Source organism: Martes martes (genome assembly GCF_963455335.1).
Source record: "Martes martes genome assembly, chromosome: 5".
Classification (NCBI taxonomy): Eukaryota; Metazoa; Chordata; class Mammalia; order Carnivora; family Mustelidae; genus Martes; species Martes martes.
The window spans coordinates 132101882-132129376 of NC_137892.1; the positions used below are offsets into that span (position 1 = coordinate 132101882).

Below are 27495 nucleotides of genomic sequence, written 5' to 3' on the forward strand. Positions count from 1 at the left end.
TGTCTTGCTATAAAATCCCATGTCTGGTAGGAAGAGTTCTATGATTACTCGGCTACCAAGCAGCCCCCAGACCCCCAGAAGCCACATGTAGGAAGGTGACTGTAGTTCAGCTCCCCGGCTGGGGACTCTTCCACAGGGCAGACTCGGTTCCTGCCTATGTTTTGTTTTTTTTTTTTTTTGAAAGATTTTATTTATTCATTTGACAGACAGAGATCACAAGTAGGCAGAGAGGCAGGCAGAGAGAGAGGAAGGGAAGCAGGCTCCCCGCTGAACAGAGAGCCCGATGCGGGGCTCGATCCCAGGACCCTGAGATCATGACCAGAGCCGAAGGCAGAGGCTCCAACCCACTGAGCCGCCTAGGTGCCCCTCCTGCATATGTTTTAGCCCTTTGCTCCATATTCCTTGTAAATAGAATCCAGAAGTTCTTTTTTATTTTATTTTATTTTTAAAATTGTTTTAGAGAGAGAGAAAGAGAAAGCATGTGAGCAGGGAGGAGGAGCAGAGAAAGAGGGAGAGAGAGATTATCTCAAGCAGGCTTCATGCCTGATGAGGGGCTCAGTGTCGTGACCCCGAGAGGATGACCTGAGCCAAAATCAAGAGTTCGACGCTCAATCAACTGAGCCTTCCAGATGCCCCAGGATCCAGAAATTCTTTTGGGGAAGGCTGAAACTAAGCAATGATAATGGGATCCTCCCATCATGATTGATTTAAGAATGGGCATGTGATGCAATTCTGCCTAATGAAATATGAGAAGAAGTCTAGGGAGGCTTCTGGAAAAGTTGTCTTTGCTCTTCCAAAGGGATTTGGGGAAGGATCCCCTTTTTCCTCCTTCCAGCCTTTGGATATTGTTGGGTGAGGACATGCTTAGACCTGTTGCAACCATCTTGTGATGGGACTAAAGCCAACCAAAGCCATGGGGTTAGTGGAGCAAAACCATGGCAAGACTGGTACACAGTGGCCACATAGCTCTTGCTCCTTGTACACTACAAATGTTTTTACACGGAGCTGTGGGAACTTCTGAGGCTCTCTTTCATACACCCTTAGTGTATAGGGGTGGTCCTGTTTTCTTCCCAGGCACTTCCTCATGCGACTGTTCCAACAGGTTTTCTTTCAAAAATCTATGGACCAATAGCAGACACTAATTTTTATATTTAATGTGTTCCTTCCCTCCCCTGGGATATATATAAATTCTTCCAAGAATTCTTCTCCCTTCCCCCAAAGTGTTCCTAAGGTGGGAGTGGGACAGGACTTTAAGGCCCTACAGCTCAGCAATCATGTTGGGGGGTGTGGGGGGGTGGGGAGGGCAATGCCAGTCTCCTCTTCCTGTGAACAACCTCAAATTTTGATTTAACCTGGCAGTAATAGAGAGAGAACCACCTCTTCTAGGGGGCAAGAAGAAATTGTCCTCTCCCTAGAATCCCTAACTCCTCTCTGGACTGATGTCTCTTGACCTCTCTCTCTTCCTACCCTCACCACCCCATCTTCTTTTCCATTATGGAGGTAGAGCAGGTGGTAGTTGATGGTAGAAAGGTTTTCTTTCACCAGTTCGACAACTCTTTGTAGGAATGAAACCAACCTCAGTACGGTTCTTTACAGTGTGAAGTATGTAGTACCTCTTTACTTCTCAGCTTTGGGCCTCAGTGTTCATGCCTGAGTTTGTGCTCCAAATCTAGGGTTACTTACACACTTGTAACCACATTGCATTACTCAGGCTATATGTGGGCTGTGCACTCTCTTAATAAATTCCTTCCATACACTACTGTGAGGGAGTATGAGGGCCGAATGTGCTTTCAGCATGTGGGGTCTTTGGTGAGGTGTCCCCGAAGGATGTGGAAACAGGGTCATCTGCTGAAGAATAACCTTTAAAAAGTTGTCACACACTGAAGCAGAGATAGAAAAAGTCACTTTAAAGAAACCACATGTTACTCAGGCAGTTAAGACTAGACTTTAACCTGATTGATTGTACTGACTTGTTTAGAGAACAGACAGGGGAAGTAGAGATGGTCAGCCATGGACTCACAAAAAAGGAGATAGATACAAACACAAGCTGTGTCCAATTAATGATGGGTCACAGAATACAAGAGATTAGGAGTGGATTTCAAGTATTCTTGAGTCAATGGCAAGGCCAGTCTGTCTCAAAGTGGCATGGATGACGTTCATTGGTAGTATTATGGCCTTGGCATATCTTCACTCCTATTGGGAAGACCATCCTATTGAAAAATGGATGCATATTGTTATCTTCTTCTCTGATGAGAAGAAGAGCTTGAAAGAACTGTGTTTCTAATTTTCTTCCCGATTCCATGTTTACTGGTCAATGTTCTGAGGGTGACATGACTTCCCATGTTGGTTAACCTAGAGGGTGAGTCATGTAGACTTCAAGGGTTGTGGTCCCTTTTGTACTATAAATAGTAAAGTGGCATTCTGATTTTATGCATTCTAAACTCGGTGAGTGTAGTGCACCCCTCAGAGATGGATTTATTCTTAGCAAGCTGATGAAAGAAGTCTGGGGAGCCGGTGAGCAGGCACCAAACTGTTGTGTGGTGAGAGTCCTCAGGGTAGTAAATGCTGTTCTCTGAGGCCTCTTGGGAGAAGTTACTTAACCTTCCTTTACTCAACATCTACCACCCACTCCAGTCTACCTTCTTTGAACACAACTGTGTTTTTGTTTATAGAATAGTAGAAGGAACATGGGTTTTGACATCACAAGACCCGGATTTGAATTCATCTTTTCTATTTTGTAATTGAGTAACTTGAAACAAGTTCCCTAACCTCTCTTTACCTCAGTTCCCCCAGTGGCAAAACTGGAGGGATAGTGTATACAAGACACATACTATCATCTCTGAAAAACAGTAGATACTCGGGAAACTCTTATTATAAATGTTGACAAGTAAGAAGTAGATTAACCTCAGGAGCACATTGTGGGAAGAACATTCCATTGAACTCACTCCTTTTCCTCCAAGTGGTAAGGGAAAACATCGTATGCTGTTCTAGTAACACTCCTTTTATCTCCTACCCCACCCTCACCCACTCTTTACCTAGTGAGATAAAGGCCAGAAACCCAGCCTTTTGCTATTTTTACTTTTCTCTTCTCCATTCTTCACACTATGAACTCTTTGAGAAAAGAGTCTTTCAATAGATCTTCTCACTGTCCAGCACAAATGGGAGTCACAGATGGAAGCCCATATAAAATTTTACATTTTGGGGCACCTGGGTGGCTCAGTCGGTTAAGCATCTGCCTTTGGCTCAGGTTATGATCTTGGGGTCCTGGGATGGAGCCCCACATAGGGCTCCCTGCTCAGTGAGGAGTCTGCTTCTCCCTCTCCCTCTGCTCCTCCCCCCAACTTGTGTTCAATCTCTCTCTCTCTGAAATGAATAAACTTTAAAAAAATTTACATTTCTTAACAGCTACACTAAAACTAAAAAAAAAAACAGATGAAATTAATTTTAGTATTATATTTTATTTAACTTCATATAATCAAAATATTATCATTATAACATATATCAATATAAAGATCATGAAGGTGATATTTCCTGTTTTTGTACTAAGTCTTTAAAATGTGGTGTGTATTTTACACTTCTGTCTTATCTCCATTTGCACTAGCCACCTTTCAAGTACTTAGGAGCCACAGGTAGCTAATGCTTGTCATTGGACAGCAGGAGTCTAGCACAATTCCTGCCACAGAGTAAGTAAAAAGCAAATGTTCAATGGATGAATTTGTAATACTAAATGCTATTATTATGTCTTCCTGCCTCTTAATAAACTTGTTACTTTCAAAGTAGGACAGAACAATAAACTATATTTTGCCTTTGATGTATATAGCATCTGTAGTGCATGACCAACATGACTTAGCGTTAAATTTAGAAACTATAACAAAACATAGATCTTAATATGCACATTCTAGTAGGACATGGACTTCACTGTGCTTGTGTAAAATTGTGGCTCAAAAAACTTGCAGCCCCTTTGAAAATAAGTATATGTATATTTTGTTTTCATTTGCATGGGCCATAGCTAGTATTTTTGCAGCCTTGTATTATCTGCTATCATATTCCACAGAATCTCAGAGGCTTGTTCTTAAAAATTCAATTGAGATGTTCTACATCTAATTATTAACCCATTTCATTGTTCATTGCTTAGCTTTCCAGAACCATGTTCACTTTGCTCAACTGAGATTAATTTGATCAAAAAGACAGTCTATGCCTTGTGGGACTTTCCTGTTATGCAAGGTGACCACCCTCACAGCTATCTGGCTAGTCATTTCCCACTATGAACTTCAGCAGCTGGAACTATTGGCTATCCCTTTCTAAGGACAAAGCTGTATCTTCTTTCTTGTGTTTGTCCTTACTGCCTTTCAGTATATTCTAATAAGTCAAGAGTGCTTAATTTCCCCCGCACAATTGCTGACAATCACTACCAGGCAATTTTCCCCTCTCTTTATCACCCAGTTACTTTATGAGAGCATGAAATGGGCAATAGTACTGCAGAGTGATAACCACTGAGGGGTCCGTTCCCATGGCTAACTTACACCACCACTCCACAGTGGTTCCATTGCCAATGTATTTTGCCACTTCGCTGCTGAGAATGTCTCTTACTAGGTTAGTGTCTATAGTGGATAATGAATTTCCTATAATGGTAGTTGTGTGATGCACAGAGTCATCAATGGGCTCTTATCAACAGCATTCCTGGGTCTCAATAAAACAGAGGGAGAGAGATACAAACAACTCTGAATCTCTCACGGTCCCCATCAAAGCTAAGTTTTACGGTTTCTCAGTCTGAGGAGTAGATGAGGTAGAGTCTAATTTAAAGCCATAATTGTCCTCCTTTGGATTCTCACAAACAGTGTTCCAGTGATGTCCTCCAGCTTGCTCCTAATTTATGGGGGAGCTAGGCAGTATATATTCTATGGGTTTGCTGTACCGACGGTCATGGGGCCCCTCCTTCTTTCAACAATCTTTTATTTGTCACCTACCACATACCTAGCTCAGAAGATACAGTGGGGCCAGATGGAGCCCCTTCCCTCAGAGTGCATGAGCTAGTAAAACTCCTAGAACCAGGATCAATTTCCCTGCTCCGGCAAGGCCCCTTACCGTCCTCACTGGTGTCTCTAACCCCAAACTATCTTGTTTCCAGTTTACTTAGGAAGAATTGTCCCAATAGCAGTCTCTTTAAAAATCAAGGTAGTTTTGAATGGAGGTATTAGGTATTTACAAATCGGGTGCTTAGAATATTTACACAATTTACAAACTGAGTGACATCTTACACTGTAATGCTGGCGCCTTTGGCCGCTCTGGAAAATAGAAACCATTGAGACTGAATTCAAATAAAGTAATGTAGAAATCTCACAGGTGAAGCCCAGCTCTGTTGCTAAGCAACCTGACAGACTCGCGAGTCGGGACCAACTTGCCTCCCACACTTGACCATCTCTCCCCAGTGGTGGGACGCGGAGACCTCATTGGCTCCCGTCTCCTCTCACTAAACTCCAATTGGTGGGAGAAGCTCTCACTCTGTTCCCGTTGGCTCTCGCCGTCTCTCGCCGCTCGGTAATTGGCAGGCCGGCTCTCGGGCCACCGCACGTCACTCTCTCACCCCACTTCCTCGGCCCTCCAACTTTGTCCCCGCCCCTTCCCCCGCCCTTCCAGCCACGAGGGTAAACCCTAGCAAGAGCCCGCCTCTAGTTTTCTTCGGATTGGTAGAAGCCGGACTAGGGGGCGGGCACTGCCGGGTAACTCTGCGGGCCGCGATTGGCTGCTGGAACCACTGTCCAGCCTCCCACCGACTCCCGGCTGTGCCGGAGTCGGGTGGGTCGGCAGCTATAAAGCTGGTGACGGCGGGGAGGCGCCGCGTATTGCCCCTCCGTGGCCCGGTCTCTTTCTGCGGCCACCGCCCGGTCACATTTGGGTGAGTGCCCCGGCAGGGGGAGAGCCGGGCTGCTGCGGCGCCGGGCGGGGTGAATACTAGGCGGAGGCGGTGTCCTTGACTAGGCCCAAAGGAGCTCCAGCTCGGTCCGGATGGGGCGGAGGCATGGACCCGGCCGGGGAGGATGGGGGCGCCGCAAGCAGGGCCGTGCCGGGCCTCCCCTGCCAGGGGCCTGGGGCCGACTACGGCGGGTTTGACGAGGGGCTGGGGAGTCGCAGAGGGGAGAAGGCGAAAGGGCGTTGAGGGCCAGGGTTCTAAAGACACAGCCAGGCGCTGGAGGTGCCAGGGACGTGGCTGTGATCCCCTTGAGGCGACGGGGGCTGGGGAGGCGCATCAGGAGGGGACGAGGAAGGAGCTAGGCTGCCAAGGCGTTCCCAGAGCTTTGGGTTAAGGGTGGGCGCCGAAGGATGGCGAAGATCACACCTAATTAGATGGAGGCTTGTAGGTTGGCAGGGGGTGTGTCCTCTTGCCGCCACATCTAGAGAGTGGCTGGGGGAAAGGGAAGTGGGCAAGCATAACTTTTCTTCCCCAGCTCAGGTGCAAGAAAGCATCAAAACCGTGATTTAAGCTGGCCGAATACTTAGGCTGTTGACTGCTTCAGTCTGCTTGCTTCGTATCTCACAGATTCCTGCCTCCCACCTTCCCGCCTCCATATTTTTTATGCCCATATTAAAGAAAAAATGGGTTTTCTTGGTGTTCTGAAGTTCCTTACCCCTCCCTCCTGCTAAGAGCTTCAGGGTCAGCCTGACCTGATATGATGTAGTGGACAGGCCCCCACAGGGCCTTCACACACAGTGGGTTTTGGGTTAAGCCAAGTATAGGGTGTCTTTGAAAAACGTGTGTTCTTCTTTGACCAGAGGTAGAGAAAACAATTACTCTGACCTACCCTGGAGGAGGGATTTGGACAACAGGTTGTCTCTGCTTGTTGTTTGCCCCGTGGCCTTGGCCTTAGGCCCTCACAGGCTTCTTTCACTGTCCACCTCTGCCACAGCTGCTTCCATCTGCTGATGTTCTTGTCAGCCTGCTGCGGTGGGATGATGTACTCTGGCTTCTGCTGAGTAACATTTGCTCTATCACACTGATGAATTGGAACAACAATGGCAGGATAAATGACAAAAGTAAGACAAATGGAAGTGTTTGTATAGTTAACAGGTTTTTTTCCTTCGGAGATGGAGTTTGGACGTCCATTGTGCAGATTCTGTTAGAGGGCAGATTGAAAGTCCTTAACATGGATCTGTTCAAATAGTTCTTTGTATCTTGAGACCTCTAAGCAGTGTGTGTTCTTTCTTGGAGCAAAACTTTCTTTTTAAAATTTCAGTTATTTTTGTAAGGGTAAGGAGGCCAGGGATAGCGTATTTTATGGGAAAGAAGAAAGACTTTATTTTCTTGGTGTTTAACCTTTGTAGGTCTCTTTCTTCTAAATTTGTAGGTTTGCCCTTTATTCAGTTCTAGTTTAATCAGTAACCCCAGTTCTTAGGAAGGTGTTTCCAATGGGGAGAAATTACGGGATATTTTGTTTGGGACCATAGAAGGCCACGTCATCTGCTGGCTATTTCGGAGCCTTGCCTTTGATTTTGTTTTCTTCTTACATATTCCTCCAGAGTGCTTTTACATCTTGTTTTTCTTAACTGTGAGATGGACCTTAAGATTTTTTTTTTTTAAAGGTTTTATTAATTTCAGAGAGAGGGAGAAAGTATGAGCAGAGTGAGGGGCAGAGGGAGAAGCAGGCTCTCTGCTGAGCAGGGAGCCTGATGTGGGGCTTGATCCAGGGACTGTGGGATCATGACCCGAGCCAAAGGCAGACGCACAACCTACTGAGCCACCCAGGCATCACAGACTTTAAGATTTTTTGATTGAGATTTTAGATAGCTTTTCTGGAAGGAAGTGCAAAACCCTGATATTGATGTGACGTGTATTTCCTCAGTGACCTAGAATTATTTAAAACTGTAAAGCAGTGGAACTAAATGAGGGAAGATACAGTTGGGGGTCTAGTTGAGGAATTTGATGGGCTATGCATCAGAATCTGTAGTTTCATATGAAAAAGAACAGTCTTACAATTTTATGTTGGGTTACTAACAAACCAAATATCATAGAAGAGTGTGTGTGTTTTTTTTTTTTTTTTTTAAGATTTGTTTTTTAAGATTTATTTCAAAGAGAGAGTGGGAGGAGGGGCAGAAGGAGAGGGAGAGAGAATCTCAAGCGGACTCCCCGCCAAGCACTGAGCCCTCTGCCGGGCTTGATCTCACAACCCTGAGATCATGGCCTGAGCTGAAACCAAGAGTTGGACACTTAACCAACTGAGCCACCCAGGCGCCCTGTGTGATATTTATATGTCTCTCAGGATGGTGGTACAGATTCAAAAGGTTGAAAACATGTTACCCAATCTAATGGGAGGATAGTAGGACTCAACTCTTAATAATCTATTCATTCTGAGGCTTTCGATATGTGGTGATGCTCACTTGCTGTCAATTAAGTGTGGTTAGAGCTGTAGAAGAAGAGCTAATTTTTCAGTCTTCATCTTTGCCAGTTTTGTGATTAGGGATGTGTGCATATGGAAATGATGATAAGAACAACCAAATGTTGTCTTATTCCATTTGGATCCCTTACATTTTTCAGTAGAAAGCCAATTTTCTTAACACTTTCTGGGCATTCTTTGGTGCAGCGCTCATTTAAAAAGTGATAGCAAAAAGAACTTACTAACAAGGGCTGCTAACAGGTACTCAAATCTAAAAGGTTTGTCTTCTGTGATAATTCCAAATTCGGCCCCTCAGAAAATGGCAGTTGAATGACCATTTCTTCAAGATCTCAAAGGGATTTCAAAAGAATCAAAATACAGCCCTTCTCCCAGCAGGAGTCTAGGAATCAAGTATGGCTAGGCATACTGCCCCTAACTAGCTTTCCATTTTTCTAAATCGCACTGTTTTTATTTATTTATTTATTTATTTATTTATGTTAAGATTTTATTTATTTATTTGTCAGAGAGAGAGAGAGAGCGCGCACAAGTAGGGGGAGTGGCAGGCAGAGGGAGAGGGAGAAGCAGGCTCCCTGTGGGACTCAATTCCAGAACCCTAGGATCATGACCCGAGCTTAAGGCAGACGCTGAACTGATTGAGCCATCCAGGCGTCCCGACTAGTTTCCCGTTGACAGTAGACTGTGAGGACTTCGTGTGAATGACATAGACCTGCTGTAGAAGTGTGGGGCCCTCATTGGAAACTTGAGGAAACCTTGGAAGAGGTAGCTTAGAACAGCGCCTTGAAATAGGAGTAGAATTTGTAAGCAGACCAGGAGCTCTGGGGAGCGGCAGGCATGTGTGTTTTTTCCGGAGAGAACTAGAGCCAAGGATGGTACAGGCATGGGCAAAGCCTTACCAGCAGTTTTGCTTGCTTGTTCCTAGGGAGGAAAGGTTGCCAGCCCTTTCTCATGAAAAAGGATGTCCCGATTTCTCTCCTGGTGTAGTGAAAAAGATGAGCAGGCAGCTGCTTCTGGTGGTCCGTGTACCTACATGGCTGCTGGGCGCATTTCTCTGATGACTTGTTTGAATCAAGGCTGAGGAAGGATCCAGAAGAAGGAATTCAGAACTCTGAGTAAGCCCCAGGAGGAAGCATCATTGCATGAACCTGGCGGCCCTAGCAGGCTCCTCAGTCTTCAGTTTTTATCTTTGCCAAGCTCAGGGCCCCTGTGCTGCGGCTCCTGGCGCTCGGACGTGCCTTGTGCTAACCTGCCCAGCCACTTGCGGTTCCCTAACTGCTTCCTGACCCGGGTGGCCGCCCTCCATCCGATGCTCTGAAAAGACCTTCTGTTAGAAATAAGCTGGTGACCGGCTGGAGACTTTGGCAGAGCAGTTTCAGTCAGGATAGAGAGCCCTCCTAGCAGCTGCAGAACAGGAGGGAAAGCCCGGTCCCTTTCTAATGGACTGTTCCCGAGAGTGGCGCTTACCGCCTCCGTTTCCATTCCTGGTCTCCAGGCCTGTCTTTCTCCTGAGAGCTTCGGTAACACAGCCGTCCTCTGTGAATCTTGGTTTTTCTTCTGTTTCTTTCTTCTGTGCTCTAATGCCCTCCTCTCTCTCTCTCTCCTCCTCTTGCCTCTCCTCTCTTCCCCATCCTGTCTTACCCCTCCTCTTCTCTCTGCCCCACTCTCCCCACCTAAAGCTCTCCCCAGTTGAAATAATCAAAATTGAAAGGAGGAATATTGGCAGTTCAGGAGAAATTTTATTGATGAAAGTAGCGTCAAATGCATATACGTACATGGTTTCAAGAAGAGATATTACTAAGTTATTTAAGTTATTTAGTCTCAGCATGGAGGGGGAATCATGTAGTCTCCGGTTAATCAGGCAAAGGCAGATGCTAAATTTGCCAATAATTAAGTAGAGAGCAAAGGTACTTATGTTTTCATTAAACGTAGAAACTGCTGTCTCAAGGAACAATCCTCCAGAACAGATGGACATGAAAAAATGCTCCAGTGTCCCCTTCCCTTTTTATTTCCACGTAATTTAAATGATCTAAAGCTTAATGCTCTTTTATCTTGATGTCATGTGCTTATCTTTTTAATACAGTCACTTTAGTGAAAAATCACTTGGAAAAGATTGGGGAGGGTGGAGGTGGACGGTTGAAAAGAGGAGCAGAAGATGAAGTAAACGAAGGTAATTAGATCTTGTTACAGCGATTAATATTTTGTTTAAAAAATACTAAGAACCAGGATAATGATGTATTGGTGCTTTATATTACAAAGTGTTATTCACATATTTTATCTTCTCAACCATCTAGGAAGGCAGGTATTAACTGCGTTTGATAGGTGAGAAAACTGAAGCTCAGAGAGGCACAGATTGCTAAAGCCACAAACTCCTAAGCTCTTTTTTTTGGTTTGGTTTTGTTTTAAGATTTTATTTATTTGAGAGAGCACGAGTAGGGGGGAGGGAGCAGAGGAAGAAGCAGCGGGGGCTGAGGACCCCAGAATCAATGCTTGAGCCCAAAGGCAGATGCTTCACCAACAGAACCCCTCAGGCGCTCCCAGAGCAAACTCTGGAATGTGGGAGTCTCATTACTCCAGAGCTTGCTCGTCCAGTCCAACTTATTTATATTCCTTCCCTTCAATTCTCAATAATTCAGATTTAGTAAGGACAAGTAACAGCTCTCCTGGCGTCGCATTTGGTTTCAAGCCAGAATCGGTGACAGGAGCTTCGTCTGGCAGTTCGTTACCAGGACTGAACCTACCACTCTAACTCATGAAATAAGGGGGGAAAAAAGTTTTATAAGCTTTAAGTATCATTTTTCTAAGCAAAGTCAAATTCTGTTCTATGCAGTGCAATTGGACAAGGAATTGTTTACTTTAACTTACTTTGAATTGGAGTCATTATTTGAATTTGTGTGGTGATTGATGACTTTAAAAGAAGTTCTTATTTGAAATTCCTAGTGCCTGAAGGAGGAAACACAGTGACAGACCTGGAGACTGCAGTTCTTTATTCCTCACACAGGTACGGCATCCTGTCATGCTGCGAAGGAACACCTTCCTCTCTCATGGAAGGGGGAAATTTAATTTTTATCCCAGGGCAAATGGCCACTTGTGTGCCCCACACATTCTTAAAACCTATTAACAGAGTTTTATATCTTTAAATATTAGTTAATGCCGTAGTGCTTTGGGAGACTGACCAGTTTTGTGATTTTTAGACTGATGTTTGAAATCTAGAAACTAATTTGACATTTTTAAAGATAAAATTTAAAAATAAAATTTACACATTTTATTATAAATATAGAGTCCCCATTATCCTGCCTAGATTTTTTTTTTTTTTTTAAATTGTGGATACAATCCTCTTAAAAATAGTGAAATACCTTTTTATCAGCAAAAAGTTGAAAATATATGCAGGTAGTTTTTTAAATTGTCAGGTTTTTAAACTATATTTGATTTAGAAATTTTTTTGCTATTTAGTGAATGACTAGAATGCCCCATTGTATGGCATTCACACTGTAGTGTGAACATCTCAGATCTTCGGCTGGCCTTTTTCTTTTTCTAAGTGTATCTGGCCTACTTCAGAGAGCATTTGAGAGGACAGGGTAAGAGCATACACTTAACAGGATAGTTAAAAGTAAAAATGACAGATCAGAAACTATATCAAACTTTTTGTTGTTTGAAATGCCATGGAGGGTGCCTGGGTGGCTCAGTTGGTTGTGCAGCTGCCTTCGGCTCAGGTCATGATCCTGGACTTCCAGGATCGAGTCCCGCATCGGGCTCCCAGCTCCTTGGGGAGTCTGCTTCTCCCTCTGACCTTCACCTCTCTCATGCTCTCTCTCACTCATTCTCTCTCAAATAAATAAATAAAATCTTTAAAAAAAAAAAAAAAAAAAAAGAAATGCCATGGAAACAGTTACTTCCCTGTATCAATTTTCCATTCTTTTCCAACTTAATCTTACTCCCCCTTGGGGTGCCTGGGTGGCTCAGTGGGTTAAAGCCTCTGCCTTCGGCTCAGGTCATGATCTCAGGGTCCTGGGGTCGAGCCCCGCATCGGGCTCTCTGCTCTGCAGGGAGCCTGCTTCCTCCTCTCTCTCTGCCTGCTTCTCTGCCTATTTGTGATTTCTCTCTGTCAAATAAATAAAATTAAAAAAAAAAATCTTACTCCCCCTTAATTTCAACCAAAAGCCAACTATTTCAAATTGCACAGCTTTTTATCAGGAACATAATGAGGACATCTTGGCTGTCAAAACCCCTCAGAGAATGAGCAATATTGACTGAATTAGAAAATGTAAAAATTTTTTCCACACCAAGCTCAGAGTCATGATTCACTTTCAACCTGTTGAGTGTGGGTTAAACTACGTTTTCTTCCCCCAAATGAAATAAGGCACTTATTTAACCTCTCAAAAGTTTAAGCATAAAAGTTAAGCCTTGTTTCTTAGGTACAATATAAGAACTGATCAGAGCTAGTCTGATTATGGTAAATATGGATTAATTCTGGAATCAAAGCCTTGCATTGTGGCCTTTAATAAACTAAAATAAAATAAAATTCAGAAGATTGTATGTACATTTTATTTCCAGAAGCATTTCAGGCTGTTGGGTGGGGGAGGGAAGACCACACTGTCCTCAGTGTATTTAGAGCAGTTTGACGAGTGGAAAGAATCCAAAGTGGTAACCTTGTGGGAAAGGCTGGGAAAGTGGGTAATACTACTGCCTCTCGTTTGGTGACTTAGAGGGTAGCATATGGGAGGGTTCCTCTTACAAGGATATAGACTGGTCTTTGGTTTTTACACGAGTTGTAGAGCTCTTTCCTTTTTTTTCTTTTTTCTTTTTTTTTTAAATTTTATTTATTTATTTGACAGAGAGAGAGAGATCACAAGTAGGCAGAAAGGAAGGCAGAGAGAGAGAGGGGAAAGCAGGCTCCCTGCTGAGCAGAGAGCCCAATTCGGGGCTCGATCCCAGGACCCCGAGATCATGACCTGAGCCGAAGGCAGAGGCTCAACCCACTGAGCCACCCAGGTGCCCCCTGTAGAGCTCTTTTTTGTGGATTGTGCAGAGGACTTAATCTTGTTTTACTGTAAATTTAGAATCTGCCTAGTAACATTTAGGAGCGTACCAGAGCCATGATGACCTGTCTCTGGTCTAGTTCTCCTGACCTACTGCTTGCCTGCTCAACTCACTGGGCCTCACGTTTCACTTCAGGAAATTAGCCCAGCTTTTCCTACGTTTTTGTACCCTGCCTTTTTTGATGTTGTCCACCCTGTTGAAAATCTACCACTGTTTGCTTCTGCAGAGCTTTACTGACTACTCCTTACTCATTCTGAAGATTCAGGGCAGCTCCAATAACCGAGAATCCTCTCTTCCACTCCTTCCCTTGCCTCCAGGCTGGGTTAGGTAGTTCTCATAGCATAATGTGATGTCTCTGTTGTTTTCCTTGGTTATTATTAGGTGTTTGTATCCTACACATGGAGGTGGTGAATATTTGAAAGGGGAAAGCTTATCTTCTGTGAAACTTATCCCACAATGAATCTTGAAACACTGAAAAAAATAAAAAATAAAAATAAAGAGGAAAAAAAAACTTATCTCAAATGTTTGGCATGTAACATGTTGTCATTGTTTGAATAAATGAAAAAACATATAAATAAGATTCTTATGTTTAGAAGGAAGAAGATTCAGTGGTATCCCTTGGGACCTTTAACTTAGATTTTGTGATTATATTTCTAGGTGCTTATTTTTTAGGTTTTAATATACTTACAGCTTTTTTTTTTTTTAAGATTTTATTTATTTATTTGACAGACAGAGATCACAAGTAGGAAGAGAGGCAGGCAGAGAGAGAGGGGAAGCAGGCTCCCCGCCGAGGAGAGAGCCTGATGCGGGGCTCGATTCCAGGACCCTGGGATCATGACCTGAGCTGAAGGCAGAGGCTTTAACCCACTAAACCACCCAGGCACCCCAATATACTTACAACTTAAAAAAAAAATATTTATTTGTCAGAGAGAGGGAGAGAGCGCAAGCAGAGGGAGGCGGGGGGAGAAGCAGGCTCCTTGCTGAGCAAGGAGCCTGATGTGGTACTCCATCCCAGGACCCTGGGATCATGACCTGAGCTGGAAGGCAGACGCCTAACTGAGCCACTCAGGCATCCCAGTACACTTACACCTGATGACCTGTGGGCTAAGCGTAGATGACATGATTTAAGGATACCTCTCTGCTTTAGATGTTCTCTCAAGATTTCAGTAATTAACTCACGAAGGCAGTAGTCTGTAATTTCATTATACCTATTACTATACCAGAGTTTGCAGAGTGGCAGAGGACAAATGACATAAATACAGGATTGGACTTTTCATTTTAAGGAGTCAAAGTAGTAGTTGGTAAATGCTAAAGAACGTTGGTGAACCAGTAGAACCCAGGTAACTCTCATGAGCCAAGACCTTTAGGTGAATGAAGACCTGAAATTCTGCCACGTAAGGAGCCTCTTCCAATTAATGTGATGCCTAAAAAGGAAATTGAGTTGTTGAAGTTTAAATGGGGAAAAATTCTTTCTCTAAAATGAATAGGCTGTGTCATTCTTCACACCCTGACAACTGTATATTTCAGCTGGGTTCTGAGTAGACTGCCCATAGAAGTACTCAAGGGAGAGAGAAGATGGGAAGACGAGGCTGGTTTGTTTTTGTCCGTGGAGGCAGCAGGAAGGGCTGGGGTGGGGGGCGTGAGGGACGGGGTTGGAGGGGCAGGTCTGAGCTCGAGCTCAGCAGCAGAGGTGCTGGTACTGGTAGCTCCAGCAGCTTCAGTAGGAGTGTGAGCTCGTGGGATCTAAATAACCACATTCCCCCTTGACTCCTCTAGTCCCGCCAACAAGTTTCTAAGCATCTCCCTATATTAAATTCTCTGCTGTTGGAAGTATCTAGAATGACTTCTCTTTTTCTGATGAATACAGTCTCTAAAGAAATTGAGACGGCTCTGATAGGTTATGTGACTTGCCCATATGCACATAGCAGTGTTCTTGAGTGGGTAGCACATTTATTTTACTGTTAGTAAATAAATTAGACACTACTAAAAGTATTGACAGTGACAGTCCTTTTTTTTTTAGTGCCCTTTTAAAAAAAGAAACAGGTGGTTTTAAGAGATATTTTCTAGATGCCACACAAATAATATGTGGATTACCAGCTTTAAAATTTGAATCAGAGTTTGGTTTTTTCCCTGATTTAGAAGCTAAGTGATACCTTGTGGTTCTATGGTCATTTATTGTCTATAGACTAGCTGTAGAAAGTATAGAATATTGGCATATGATCCTGTGATGAGTCCTGGAACTTATTTTTGCTTAAAATTTCCATCATTTGGGTTGTGGGTAGGGGCGGGGTATTCTTTATAATAACAGGGGACTTGTGGAGATTTACTTGGTAGACTTCTATAGTGTGGCTTTTCTACTTGCTGAGATTGTGTAGATCATTAAAGAGTGACATATATTTATGATGACTGACTGACTGACTGACTGATTTAAACTTTCTTGGATGGCCAGGAATAGATCAGGTACCTGAAGTCTGATTTGTGGACCATATTACTAAATTGTTATTGCATTTTATCTTACAGTTTTTTACAATAGAAGAATCTTATTTTTCTCTACCTTTAATAATCCCGTCTTAAATCTAAAGAGACCTAGGTGGGTTTTTTGTTTGTTTGTTTGTTTGTTTTAAAGATTTTAAAGTACTCTCTCCCCCAAGTGTGGGACTTGAACTCAAAATCCTGAGGTCAAGGATCACATGTTCCACCGGCTGAGGCAGCCAGGCACCCCTGAAGAGGTCTAGTTTTAAGTAAAGTACAAATCTTTTTAAAAGACAATAATTTTAAGTGGTAGTATTCCATTCATACTGTAATTGCTACTTTCACATATTAAAATTGCCCCTAATACAGTCAGTGGTATTGCAGTAGCATATGATGACAGATGGTAGCTACCATGAGCATAGCATAATGCAAATAAAATATGCCTTACACCTGAGACTAATGTAACTTTGTGTGCCAACTATACTTCGATTAAGAAAAATGATAACATAAAATTGCCCTAAATAAAATATGCTAAACTTTAGAAACTAAATTAACATTTCAGGTAGTAGTTGAACTTCTAGTGTTGATTTCTTAAGTTTGACAATCTGGAATTTAGAACCTAAAACAGTGTTTTCTTCTTTATTTCTTTCTAAAGCTCTTTCACCATGCCTGGGTCACTTCCTTTGAATGCAGAAGCCTGCTGGCCAAAAGATGTGGGAATTGTTGCCCTTGAGATCTATTTTCCTTCTCAATATGTTGATCAAGCAGAGTTGGAAAAATACGATGGTGTAGATGCTGGAAAGTATACTATTGGCTTGGGCCAGGCCAAAATGGGCTTCTGCACAGACAGAGAAGATATCAACTCTCTTTGCCTGACTGTGGTTCAGAATCTTATGGAGAGACATAGCCTTTCGTACGATTGCATTGGGCGTTTAGAAGTTGGAACAGAGACAATCATCGACAAATCAAAGTCCGTGAAGACTAATTTGATGCAGCTCTTTGAGGAGTCTGGGAACACAGATATTGAAGGAATAGATACAACGAATGCATGCTACGGAGGCACAGCTGCTGTCTTCAATGCTGTTAATTGGATTGAGTCCAGCTCTTGGGATGGTATGTTACCTGTTACTCCGAAGAGATGCTCCTTGAGGATACGTAGGCCCAAATGACCTTTTGATGAATGCCTCACTCAGACCTACCAGTTATGCTTGTTTGAATACGGTCAGAAATATAGCTCTTTCAACTTACTGATTTATAAACTGGTTATCTTTATCACATAGGACAAAATTATAAAAATTTAGAATTTTTTTTTGCTTTGCCAAAGATGGGAAAGCATATTCTAGGAAAATAGAAGACTTCAGTGTATACATATGATACTTAACATTGGTGATCACCTTCTTGTGTTATTAACAAAAATCTTTTTCAGGACGATATGCCCTGGTAGTTGCGGGAGATATTGCTGTGTATGCCACAGGAAATGCTAGACCTACAGGTGGAGTGGGAGCTGTTGCTCTGCTAATTGGGCCAAATGCTCCTTTAATTTTTGACCGAGGTGAGTGAGTGGGAGAGCATTTCTGTTTTTATTAGCAATGTATGCTGAGGAGGTTGAAAATATAAATAGAACCTAGTACTTACTGAGTGTTCATTAAATGCAGGTACTGCCTGCTCAGTGCTTTATATGTATTAGCATAGTTGGTCTTTATAGCAATTTTATGAGGTACGTAATGTCATTCTCATTTTACAGAGCAGTAAAATGGGTTTGCGTAATAAAGAGTAACTTGCCCACAGTCACTCATTAGTGACAAGTTTACTTTGTTTTCAGTTCAGTAGAGCCCTTGTGATCTCCCAGTTGGAGATAGGAGACTTATATAAAATGTTGTATATCAAAGGAATCTTAGGCCTGTCTGTGGATACTGTTATGTTTCATTTCAATTACATGTCAGTTTCACCTTGTGATTTCCATGCTGCAGTGGCAAGAGTTGACTAGATAGTTTAGGAAGGTCCCCTAATGCATTCTGCTGACTACCATACAGTCATCAAGGAGCAGAAGAAATACACGTCATCTTCCTTTTTTGTTCTAATAGGACTTCGTGGGACACATATGCAACACGCCTATGATTTTTACAAACCTGATATGCTTTCGGAATATCCTATAGTGGATGGGAAACTCTCCATACAGTGCTACCTCAGCGCACTAGACCGCTGCTATTCCGTCTACCGCAAAAAGATCCGTGCCCAGTGGCAGAAGGGTGGGTTTCATCCATGTGCCTTGGTTTGGGTATCTGTTGAGGGCAGTGTGGTGGGCTGTCTTCAGTGAGATGCTGCTTTGTGGGCATCCTTCATTAGTGTCCTCGAACTATTTCTTCCTCACCCACCAGATTGCGTTTCCCCACAGATTCGGGGCATGTGTAATTTAGGGATACAGGGAAGCTTTGGAAATGAGGTCTGTCTATGTAAAAATGCTTATTTAAACCTATCCTGGTAAAAAAAAATCAAAAAGAGGGTAAAAGTAAGAAACTTGAATTTTGGGGCACCTGGGTAGCTCAGTGGGTTAAAGCCTCTGCCTTCGGCTCAGGTCATGATCCCAGGGTCCTGGGATCAAGCCCCACATCTGGCTCTCTGCTCAGTGGGGGGCCTGCTTCCTCCTCTCTCTCTGTCTGCCTCTCTGCCTACTTGTGATCTCTATCTGTCAAATAAATAAATAAAATCTTTTAAAAAAAAAAAAAAAAAGAAACTTGAATTTTTTTTATCTTTTGAGAGAGGAACTTTTACAAGGCTTTAGTTTGCAGCTGTGATCCAGAGCTGACCCTAGTGAAAATAAATTACTGAAGTGACCCCCTTTCTCCCACAGGCTGTTCGCAATTGACCTGTGAATTCATACTTACTTTTCCAGTGTGCCCATTAATCTCTGTCTTTAATCCTGGAAAATCTCTTGAGATACTCAAAAGGACAGCATTTAAATTAGTGCCATTAAAACACACAGTATCATATAAATTAGGCTTTTTTTGTTGTTGTTGTTGTTAAAGATTTTATTTATTTATTTGACAGAGAGAGAGATCGCAAGTAAGCAGAGAGGCAGGCAAAGGGTTGGGGGTGGGTAGCAGGCTCCCTGCTGAGCAGAGATTCCTGATTCAGGGCTCGATCCCAGGTCCCTGAGTCCATCACCTGAGCTGAAGGCAGAGGCTTAACCCACTGAGCCACCCAGGTGCCCCAGTTAGGCTTTTTCCATAGACCAACTTTGCTTTATAGAGGTTGTAGGAGAGGGTTAAAGTATTGAATAATGTAATAAGACTCATAGTGGCCCTGGAGAAGCATTGTTGCCATGTGTGAAGTGTCATACTGTTTGTCAGTATTGAACAGGACAGTGATTTTTCTAACGTTATTAGGCCCCACAGTGAGAAGTACATTCTACCTTGTCTGCGAGTGCTAAACTCACCCCCCAAAAATCATGAAATTACTTACAATGCCACAAGTTATGCAGTTCGCTATTTTCTCTCCTATTCTGTTTCATTTAAAAAAATACCCTAAAGTTAAAAAAAAAACATATCTGGCCCCAACCCACTAAATTAATTACAGACTCTTAAGACTGAAGTTTGAAAGCAGTGATGTGGGGGGGAGGGGGGATGTTGTTCTATCCCTGGATGTCTTTTTGATACACATTTTAAGTCCTAGAGATATTTCATGATACAGTATATTTTTGGTTGCTGTTTAAAGCTAGAAGAACATCCTAGCCTCGTTCTAAAATCAGACTTCAAAAGTTAGTGTTTTAAATGAATTTCATAATTTCTTTGGGTTTCTTTTTCAGAGGGAAATGATAAAGATTTTACCTTGAATGATTTTGGTTTCATGATCTTCCACTCACCCTACTGTAAGCTGGTTCAGAAATCTCTAGCTCGGATGTTGCTGAATGACTTCCTTAATGACCAGAACAGAGATAAAAATAGTATCTATAGTGGTCTGGAAGCCTTTGGGTAAGAGAAGTTTATTGGGAATTTTTTTTTTCTTCTGTGTGTGAGTATTTTATCTGTCTGTTAAACCATTCTTTTTATATATGTGAACATTTTAAAGTTAAAAGGATCTTAAAAGCTATCTAGTCTAAGCCCTTTATGTCATCAGTAAGAAACTGAGTCCCAGAGAGGATCCCCATGAATTCTTTAGTCATCTCTACTCATATTTTCTGATTTCCTCCTGTTAGATCTATTCCTGTTGTCACCATGATAGCAGAGCCTCATGAGTCCCTGTGTTTACTATGACAGCCTCTGAAATCTCTCCCTGCTTCTCTAGCCCCTGTGCCCCATCCCGTCCTGTAGCCACCAAGCTCATGTCCTCTTTCCTGTTCCTTCCCCATTTCCCCACTTGTAAGGCTCCCTAACGCACCAGGGCTGTTAAACTCATTCTGTCCCTTCTACATCTAGTAAAATTCTTCTCAACTTTTTAAGACTCGGCTCCTGCAACATCCTGACTTTTGTAACTAAATAGACATGATGATGGACTTGAAATAGTAGTGTATGTTCTGTTTGATGATGACAGAGCTTTCATGAGTTTATTGACCCGTGAGAATTAAGTTGTCTTAACCTGATGATAAAAAGCTTTGACAAAGAGGACCATATGTGTACAACTGTTACATCTTCCATGGAAATTAGCATGTTGCTGCTTGGCTTTTAATAAATAGGGAAACCAGATTGTACGCACAGATTAGAATATTAGTGACATTGAGTAACATAATAAAAATGGTCTTTGAACATTGTAAGATGGTCTTTTTTCTAAAACTTTCAGGGATGTTAAATTAGAAGATACCTACTTTGATAGAGATGTGGAAAAAGCATTTATGAAAGCTAGTTCCGAACTCTTTAATCAGAAAACAAAGGCATCTTTGCTCGTGTCCAATCAGAATGGAAATATGTACACCTCGTCCGTGTATGGCTCCCTTGCTTCTGTCCTAGCGCAGTAAGTACCTAAGGTAGTTCTGCTGCCTAACTCCTCTCATTTGGGGCTGCTAGATTTTGAACACCAAGGCTGGTGGCCCGTATGTTGGTGGCAGGTCACAGGGTGACATTTTCTTTCCAGGTTCTCAAGCCTACCGTCCGTTGGCTTAAAGGATGAGTGGGACGAGGCTACAGTTACTCCTGAGCTCTAACGTTCGTGCCGGCCCTCCTGGCTGCTCTCTGCGGTCATCTCATTCTTGACCTGCAGTTGAGCTTCAGTCCCTAGTTGACAAAGTCACTTATTCTGTGGCGTAATAACTCTCGTAAGCCCCATCATGCCCAAAGAGACAGAAGCTCTTGTTTTCAGTCTGCATATTGTAAAGCTTTAGGTCAGCTTCCTCAGGCTATGGGATGAATTTCTACTCCCAGCTTCTGTCTTCCCCCACATTATAGTTTTGGATCAGTGAGACTTTTTATTGTTTTTTACTTTTGTTTATTTATCTGTAAAATTTAATTATTTATCTGAGAGAGAGAGAGTGGGCTCCAGCTGGGGGAGGGGCAGGCTCCCCACTGAACAGGGCACACGGGGCTCGATCCCAGGACCCTGAGATCGTGACCTGAGCTGAAGGCAGCCACTTTACTGACTGAGCCACCCAGGCGCCCCTCGGTGAGACTTTTCAATAGCTTTTCTTCCCCCTACACAGGTACTCGCCTCAGCAGCTGGCGGGAAAGAGGATTGGCGTGTTCTCTTATGGTTCTGGCTTGGCCGCCACCCTGTACTCCCTTAAAGTTACGCAAGATGCCACACCAGGTAAACGGGGCCGACGCTCCGACGCGGCCAGTCAGGAGCCTGCGGTGCTAGGGGCTGAGGCTGATTCAGCGGCCTTCTCAAGGGGGCGCTGGAATCTGTCCCACAGAGTGTTCCTCTTGTGTCCTCTTCACTTTCACCACAGCCAGATTTTTACTCTCTGAGAATCTGCCATAACTGAGTAAATGGCAGGGTTATGTCTGCGTCAGGATCTCTTCTTTCCTTTTTTCCAAGTCAGAAAAAAAATGTATAGTGAGCTTAAAAAATCTTTGTATGGCATTGTGTTTGACTTCTTCATCAAGTTAATTTTTATCTATTTTCTCTCATTCGTAAAGCATTTATTACCAGGGAGGTGATGCAGGGAAAGGGACCGTGTCCGTCTAATGCAGGCAGCTGCTGAGTCTTGTCACATGACTGAGTAAAATCAAAGCTTTCCTTGTTGGTTTGGTTTTATACAAGATACCTTATTTTTATAGATTTATGGTCTTGGCTTATATTCCTGAGCAGGAAGCAAAAACATGGAGAAAAACTGATGGAAGACTTGGGCATTACTCAAATACTGTGTCATGGATTGACCATGGACAAGTTATTTATAGTTTCAAATCCCATGTTTCCTCATTTGCTACTGGCTGGTACTGAACAAATGTCTAGTCAGAGATCATAGGAAGCTGCTCCAAACAGATACCATTTTTTTCTCTTAACTAAACAGTATCCGGTATTTCTATAAGAAATGAAAAGTTGTTTTTCCTTTTGGCAGCATCTTGTTCATGTTTCAGGGCATGCTACTTTTGTCTTTTTGTCTTTTTTTTTTTTTTTTCCAAGATTTTATTTATCGGGGGCACCTAGGTGCCTCACTTGTTAAGCGTCTGCCTTCAGCTCAGGTCATGATCCTAGAATCCTGGGATCAAGCCCTGCATCGGGCTCCCTGCTCAGCAGGAAGCCTGCTTCTCCCACTCCCCCTGCCTTGTGTTCTCTTTCTGTGTCAAATAAATAAATAAAATCTTAAAAAAAAATAAGATTTTATTTATCCATTTGACAGAGAGACAGACACAGCGAGAGAGGGAACACAGGCAGGGCAAGTGGCAGAGGGAGAAGCAGGATTCCTGCCGAACAGGGAGCCTGATGCAGCGCTCGATCCCAGGACCGTGGGATCTTGACCTGAGCTAAAGGCAGATGCTTAATGACTGAGCCACCCAGGTGCCCCTGTCTTTTTTTCTTTTAGTGAGAGCCTGAGGGGGTATGGGGAGGGAAAGAGAGAGGAGGAGGGAGAATCTGAAGCAGGATCCACACCCAGTGCAGAGCCTGATGTGGGAATTAATCTCACGACCCTGAGATCATGACCTGAACCTAAGTTAGGGTCAGGTCATGATCTCATGACACTTAACTGGGCCACCCAGGTGCCCCTACTGTTGTCTTTTAATATTGGGATTTACTGTTTTAGGGTCTGCTCTTGATAAAATAACAGCAAGTTTGTGTGATCTTAAATCAAGACTTGACTCAAGAACTTGCGTGGCACCAGATGTCTTTGCTGAAAATATGAAGCTCAGAGAGGACACTCATCACTTGGGTAACAATATTAAATTTGTTTGAACATCTACGTACACACCCAGAAGCCTACCGGGGGGCGCTAATAACCTGAAACACGTTATGTAAAGATAAGGATGTCCAGGCTTTATTCAGTACTAATCCAATGTCAGTGAGAATTGTGGGGAAATAGGCAACTTACAATCTCTGGTTTTACTGGCGAACTTGTAAATCATAACTAATGTTTCATGTTCTTTGCCTTTCCTTTAGTGAACTATATTCCCCAGAGTTCCGTAGATTCCCTCTTCGAAGGAACATGGTACCTCGTCAGAGTGGACGAGAAGTATAGGAGGACCTATGCCCGGCGCCCGGCCCCCAGTGATGACACCCTGGGTGAGGGAGTTGGACTTGTCCACTCAAGCACAGCCACGGAGGTGGGTAAAGCTCGTAGTGTTTGCCCTCGGCCTCTGACAGGGTGAGAAGTTTCCATCCCCAGGTCTCAGGGCTGAGGGGACCTGTGACTGAGCCACGTAAAGGATTGTGGATAAAGCAGAGTCCCTCAGAGCAAGGGCTCTGGCACTGGATTCCCGCTGTGCCGTTTGCTAATTGTATACAGTGTTTTGTGCTTAAATTACTAGCATTTTTAAAACGTGGGGTTTATCTGCTCAGCACAGAGTGCATCGTCTTGCTTCTCGCTCTTACATCAATTAGGTGGCTAGTCAGCCACCAGAGTCAGAGCGGGGAAAGCCAGAGTGACAGTTGGAATGCCATGTGTACTGTGTATGGTGGCTCACGGTGGCCCCCTTCTCTCCCGTGTTGTGTGTTTGTGTAACTTCACTATAAAGAGTAGCTAGTTAGTTCCTTCCATGGAAAGCTCTAGAGAATGTACATTTAACAAAAACCTCTCCACAATTGTCCTTTCTCAGTTTTTTTTTTTTTAACTAGAACTCAGCACCATGACTCTTTAAAACAAAAACAAAAGAAAAACGCCTTTTTTCCCTTTGATTTTAGCATATTCCAAGTCCTGCCAAGAAAGTGCCGAGACTCCCTGCAGCAGCAGCAGAGGCCGAAGCAGCTGTCATTAGTAACGGGGAGCACTGAGACGCTGCTCTAAGCTCGAAGACTGCGGGACGGGGCGGGGTGGGTGGATGGGAACAATTCTGGGAACGTGGGATGTCTGGGGACACTTTTAAAGGATTACACGTTGTGTAACTTTTTATGTGACTGACATGGAGCCTGGAGAACTGTCGTGTTCTTGGGAGAGTCTTCTTTGCTCAATCTGCTGCCGTGCTTCCGCTTGTGGTCTAGCCAGTGCTCGGTGTCCGGGAACGGTTAAGGGCTCTGGAAACATACCTCTCTGGCCATTTGTGTGCATGAAGCTTAGTTTTTCAGTGTGGTATGGTGAATCGTGTGCTTCAGACGGGGAAAGCAGAGGTACTGGTCTCCAATTTTAATTTTTTTAAACATAAGAATTTTGTACTTTGAACAAACAAGCTTACTGAAAGTACCTGCGGTTTTTGAAAAGAACTTTCTAGTTTCGGGAATGTAGTCTTCAAATGTGTTATGCACAAACCCTGCTTAAAAATGGCAAAACGCACATGCTCTTTTTCTGTAATTTAGAAACCCTGAAGAGGGAGAAGGGGTGGGATGGTAGCACTGGGTCTGGAAACTGAAATGCCGCTACAAATCCAGGCCAGCAGTGACGAGTTCTTGCAATGACCTCTGTGAACAGAGAGACGCTGGCATCAAGCAGACGTCTGCTCAGACCACCGGGCATGTTGGGAAGCTCCGGATGTCACTCTGGCCTGCTTCGGAATCCCTGGTCCAAAGTGGAGATGTCAGTGGAGCTGTGTATGAGGAAGTTGTTGCAATCCTTCTTTGCACCTTATTTTGAAAAATAAATAAGGCATTTTTCTGGCTGCCTTTTGAAAATTTTAAAACAAAATGGAAGGATGGGGCGCAGGGCATCGTTAGGTTACCTCTGATGCTTCAGTGTTACGCATTTGACTTACAGACTGACAGCCGAAATTCATGGTGTAAGTATTCTCTTTCCTTGAGTATCTTTTCAGTGAACATTAAAAAGTACAACCCAAGTTTTGTATGACCAGCCAAAAAAAGTATTCCATTTCAAGGTCTGGAAGTAGGATTTATAAAGCATTTTTTCAGACTTTCACCTTAAAAAAAACAACAAAAAACTATCACATGGGATGAATAAGCAGACTGGTTAGACAGTTTTGTAGATCTTCTTGGTGCTGAACTATGACATGAGCCTTATAGATTGTAAAATAGAGATAGTTGGAACTAATGTACAGAACTAAATTTTTTAAACTTTATTTGCTGTTAAATTCTGTGAAGTTTCAGTTATCTAAAATAAACTTACATGAATACGAACTGTAATGTTTCAGATTGCAAGTAATACGTAATGTAGTGTTTGTAAAATACTCTTGTCTAATATTAACTAGTGGTATTTTGATTTGTACAGTCATGATTTGTTAAAATGACTTCGTTTTAACATCCACTGATGTAGATTAATAATGTAAGTTCACATTTAAAGATTAACGGGGAAATGGTGCATGTAATACTTTCACAAGTATTGGGAGTTTGGTATGTTTTGAAAAGAGTAATTTAACTTTTGGGTGTCAGGAAATGGGTTTTTCTCAAAGTCCATTGCCGGCAATGGGCAAGCCTAGTAATATTGGCACAGAGCGTTAACTGTACACCTTATTAACAGTGAGGTGAATAACTTTGAATAAAGTTTTAGAGAAATATTTCAGATATTTGCGTATTCTTTTTCCCTCCTGAACTAACAGTGTAGGCAAGAAATCAGCTAATAGGCTATTTTGTAAATATGGGTGTTTGTTTCATTTCTGTTCATTCACTCATTTATTCATTTATCTTTTTTGTGTATAAGATTTTATTTCTTTGACAGAGAAAGCACAAGCAGGGGGAGTGGGAGAGGGAGAAGCATGCTCTACGCTGAGCAGGTGGGCTCTGTCCCAGGACCCTGGGATCAGGACCTGAGCTGAAGGCAGCCGCTTAACTGACTGAGCCACCCAGGCACCCGTATTCACTCATCATTCAGCAAACATTTGAAAACCTGATATAAGCAAGGCACTCTGGATTAAAAGAGTTGTAAGACATATGGTTTTGCCTTCAAGGAGCTACTCATCTAGTATAGAAGAATTTATACTGAGAGTTTATTATTCTTACACTTCAGATGTAGACATTAGCTCCCAAATTAGGTAAACATGTATAAACTTTGCCATAGGGGCACCTGGGTGGCTCAGTGGGTTGAGCCTCTGCCTTCGGCTCGGGTCATGATCTTGGGGTCCTGGGATCGAGCCCCGCATTGGGCTCTCTGCTTGGCGGGGAGCCTGCTTCCTCCTCTCTCTCTGCCTGCCTCTCTGCCTATTTGTGGTCTCTCTCTGTCAAATAAATAAATAAAATCTTTTAAAAAAAATAAGTAAACTTTGCCATAAATATTTATGAAGAGAATTACTATGTTTTCCTAAAAGCAACCTAAGATTAAGTGTTACCAATTAAAGATTAAAAGCAAATTTAAGAGTCCATATAGAGTGGCCTACTATCAGCAAGAGCCTCCAACCTAAGAGCCACATGTTTTAAGATTGATTTATTTGAAAGAGAGAGCGAGCATGAGCAGGGGAGAGAGAGGGAGACTCTCAAGCAGAACCCAACTGAGCGTGGAGCCTGACCCGGGCTTGATCCCATGACCGCATGAGATCTTGACCTGAGCCAAAATCAAGAGTTGGACACCCACCCAGCCGAGTCACCTGGGTGCCCCTAAGGGCCCCGTGTTGCTGGTGCTCCCAGGGGTTTTAGAGTTTTTGCAGTGGCGGTAACACTGGACTAATCACCTCTAAGAGCCCTATCCATTCTCAGGATTGTATGAATTAGGAATTAACCCTGATTATCTTCTAGCCCTGTTCAGCTCATATCATCATGCCATGTGTAGATTCAATACTTAGTGATAATTTATTTTCTGGGAGAGTCTTTCCCTCTGGGTCATTTAGAAAATAGGCTAGTGTTCTTTCTGTAAGGTCATTTTTGCAAATTCTTCCATCCTAATTAATGCTTGTTGGAATTTGTACTCTATTTGGGCACTTAATTTTTTTTTGAACATTTTGGCTTTTGTTTTTATGAATGCTAATGAATAAGTTTAAGATTCACAGGAGATAAAACTCAAACAGATGCAAACAGCTACTTTTGATACTCCTGTGACTCAATTGAAACACTTCATGTCATGTCTCCTTGAAGTGTCATGAGAGAAACACCAAAGGGGTCAGTAAAGCAGGGAACGTAACAAGATCTTTAAATAATTTAG

The 27495-nt window shown here is 42.9% G+C and overlaps 1 protein-coding gene across 3 annotated transcripts; it reads left to right on the forward strand.

Moving 5' to 3' along the window:
* The first annotated feature begins 5775 nt into the window (after window positions 1-5775).
* HMGCS1 (3-hydroxy-3-methylglutaryl-CoA synthase 1) lies at window positions 5776-25926 on the forward strand. 3 transcript variants are annotated; one of them, XM_080803431.1, is made up of 11 exons: window positions 5783-5896; window positions 11325-11385; window positions 16552-17009; window positions 17323-17448; window positions 17981-18145; window positions 19702-19867; window positions 20673-20843; window positions 21526-21632; window positions 23071-23196; window positions 23424-23587; window positions 24165-25926. In XM_080803431.1, exons 3-11 carry the CDS (start codon window positions 16562-16564, stop codon window positions 24252-24254), a joined length of 1563 nt encoding a protein of 520 aa, XP_080659557.1. In that variant the 5' UTR covers window positions 5783-5896; window positions 11325-11385; window positions 16552-16561; the 3' UTR covers window positions 24255-25926. The 3 variants fall into 3 exon arrangements, with proteins under 3 accessions (XP_080659556.1, XP_080659557.1, XP_080659558.1); XM_080803432.1 differs by having other exon boundaries at window positions 5784-5896; window positions 11215-11385; XM_080803430.1 differs by lacking the exon at window positions 11325-11385 and having other exon boundaries at window positions 5776-5896.
* Window positions 25927-27495: the final 1569 nt, after the last annotated feature.

Bases quoted from the DNA above. Each gene is read 5' to 3' on its own strand.
- HMGCS1 (XM_080803430.1), top strand. From the start codon at position 16,562: ATGCCTGGGTCACTTCCTTTGAATGCAGAAGCCTGCTGGCCAAAAGAT. The intron at 19,868-20,672 runs GTAAGAGAAGTT...TAAAACTTTCAG, and splicing joins AGTGGTCTGGAAGCCTTTGG to GGATGTTAAATTAGAAGATA. The intron at 20,844-21,525 runs GTAAGTACCTAA...CCCCCTACACAG, and splicing joins CTTGCTTCTGTCCTAGCGCA to GTACTCGCCTCAGCAGCTGG.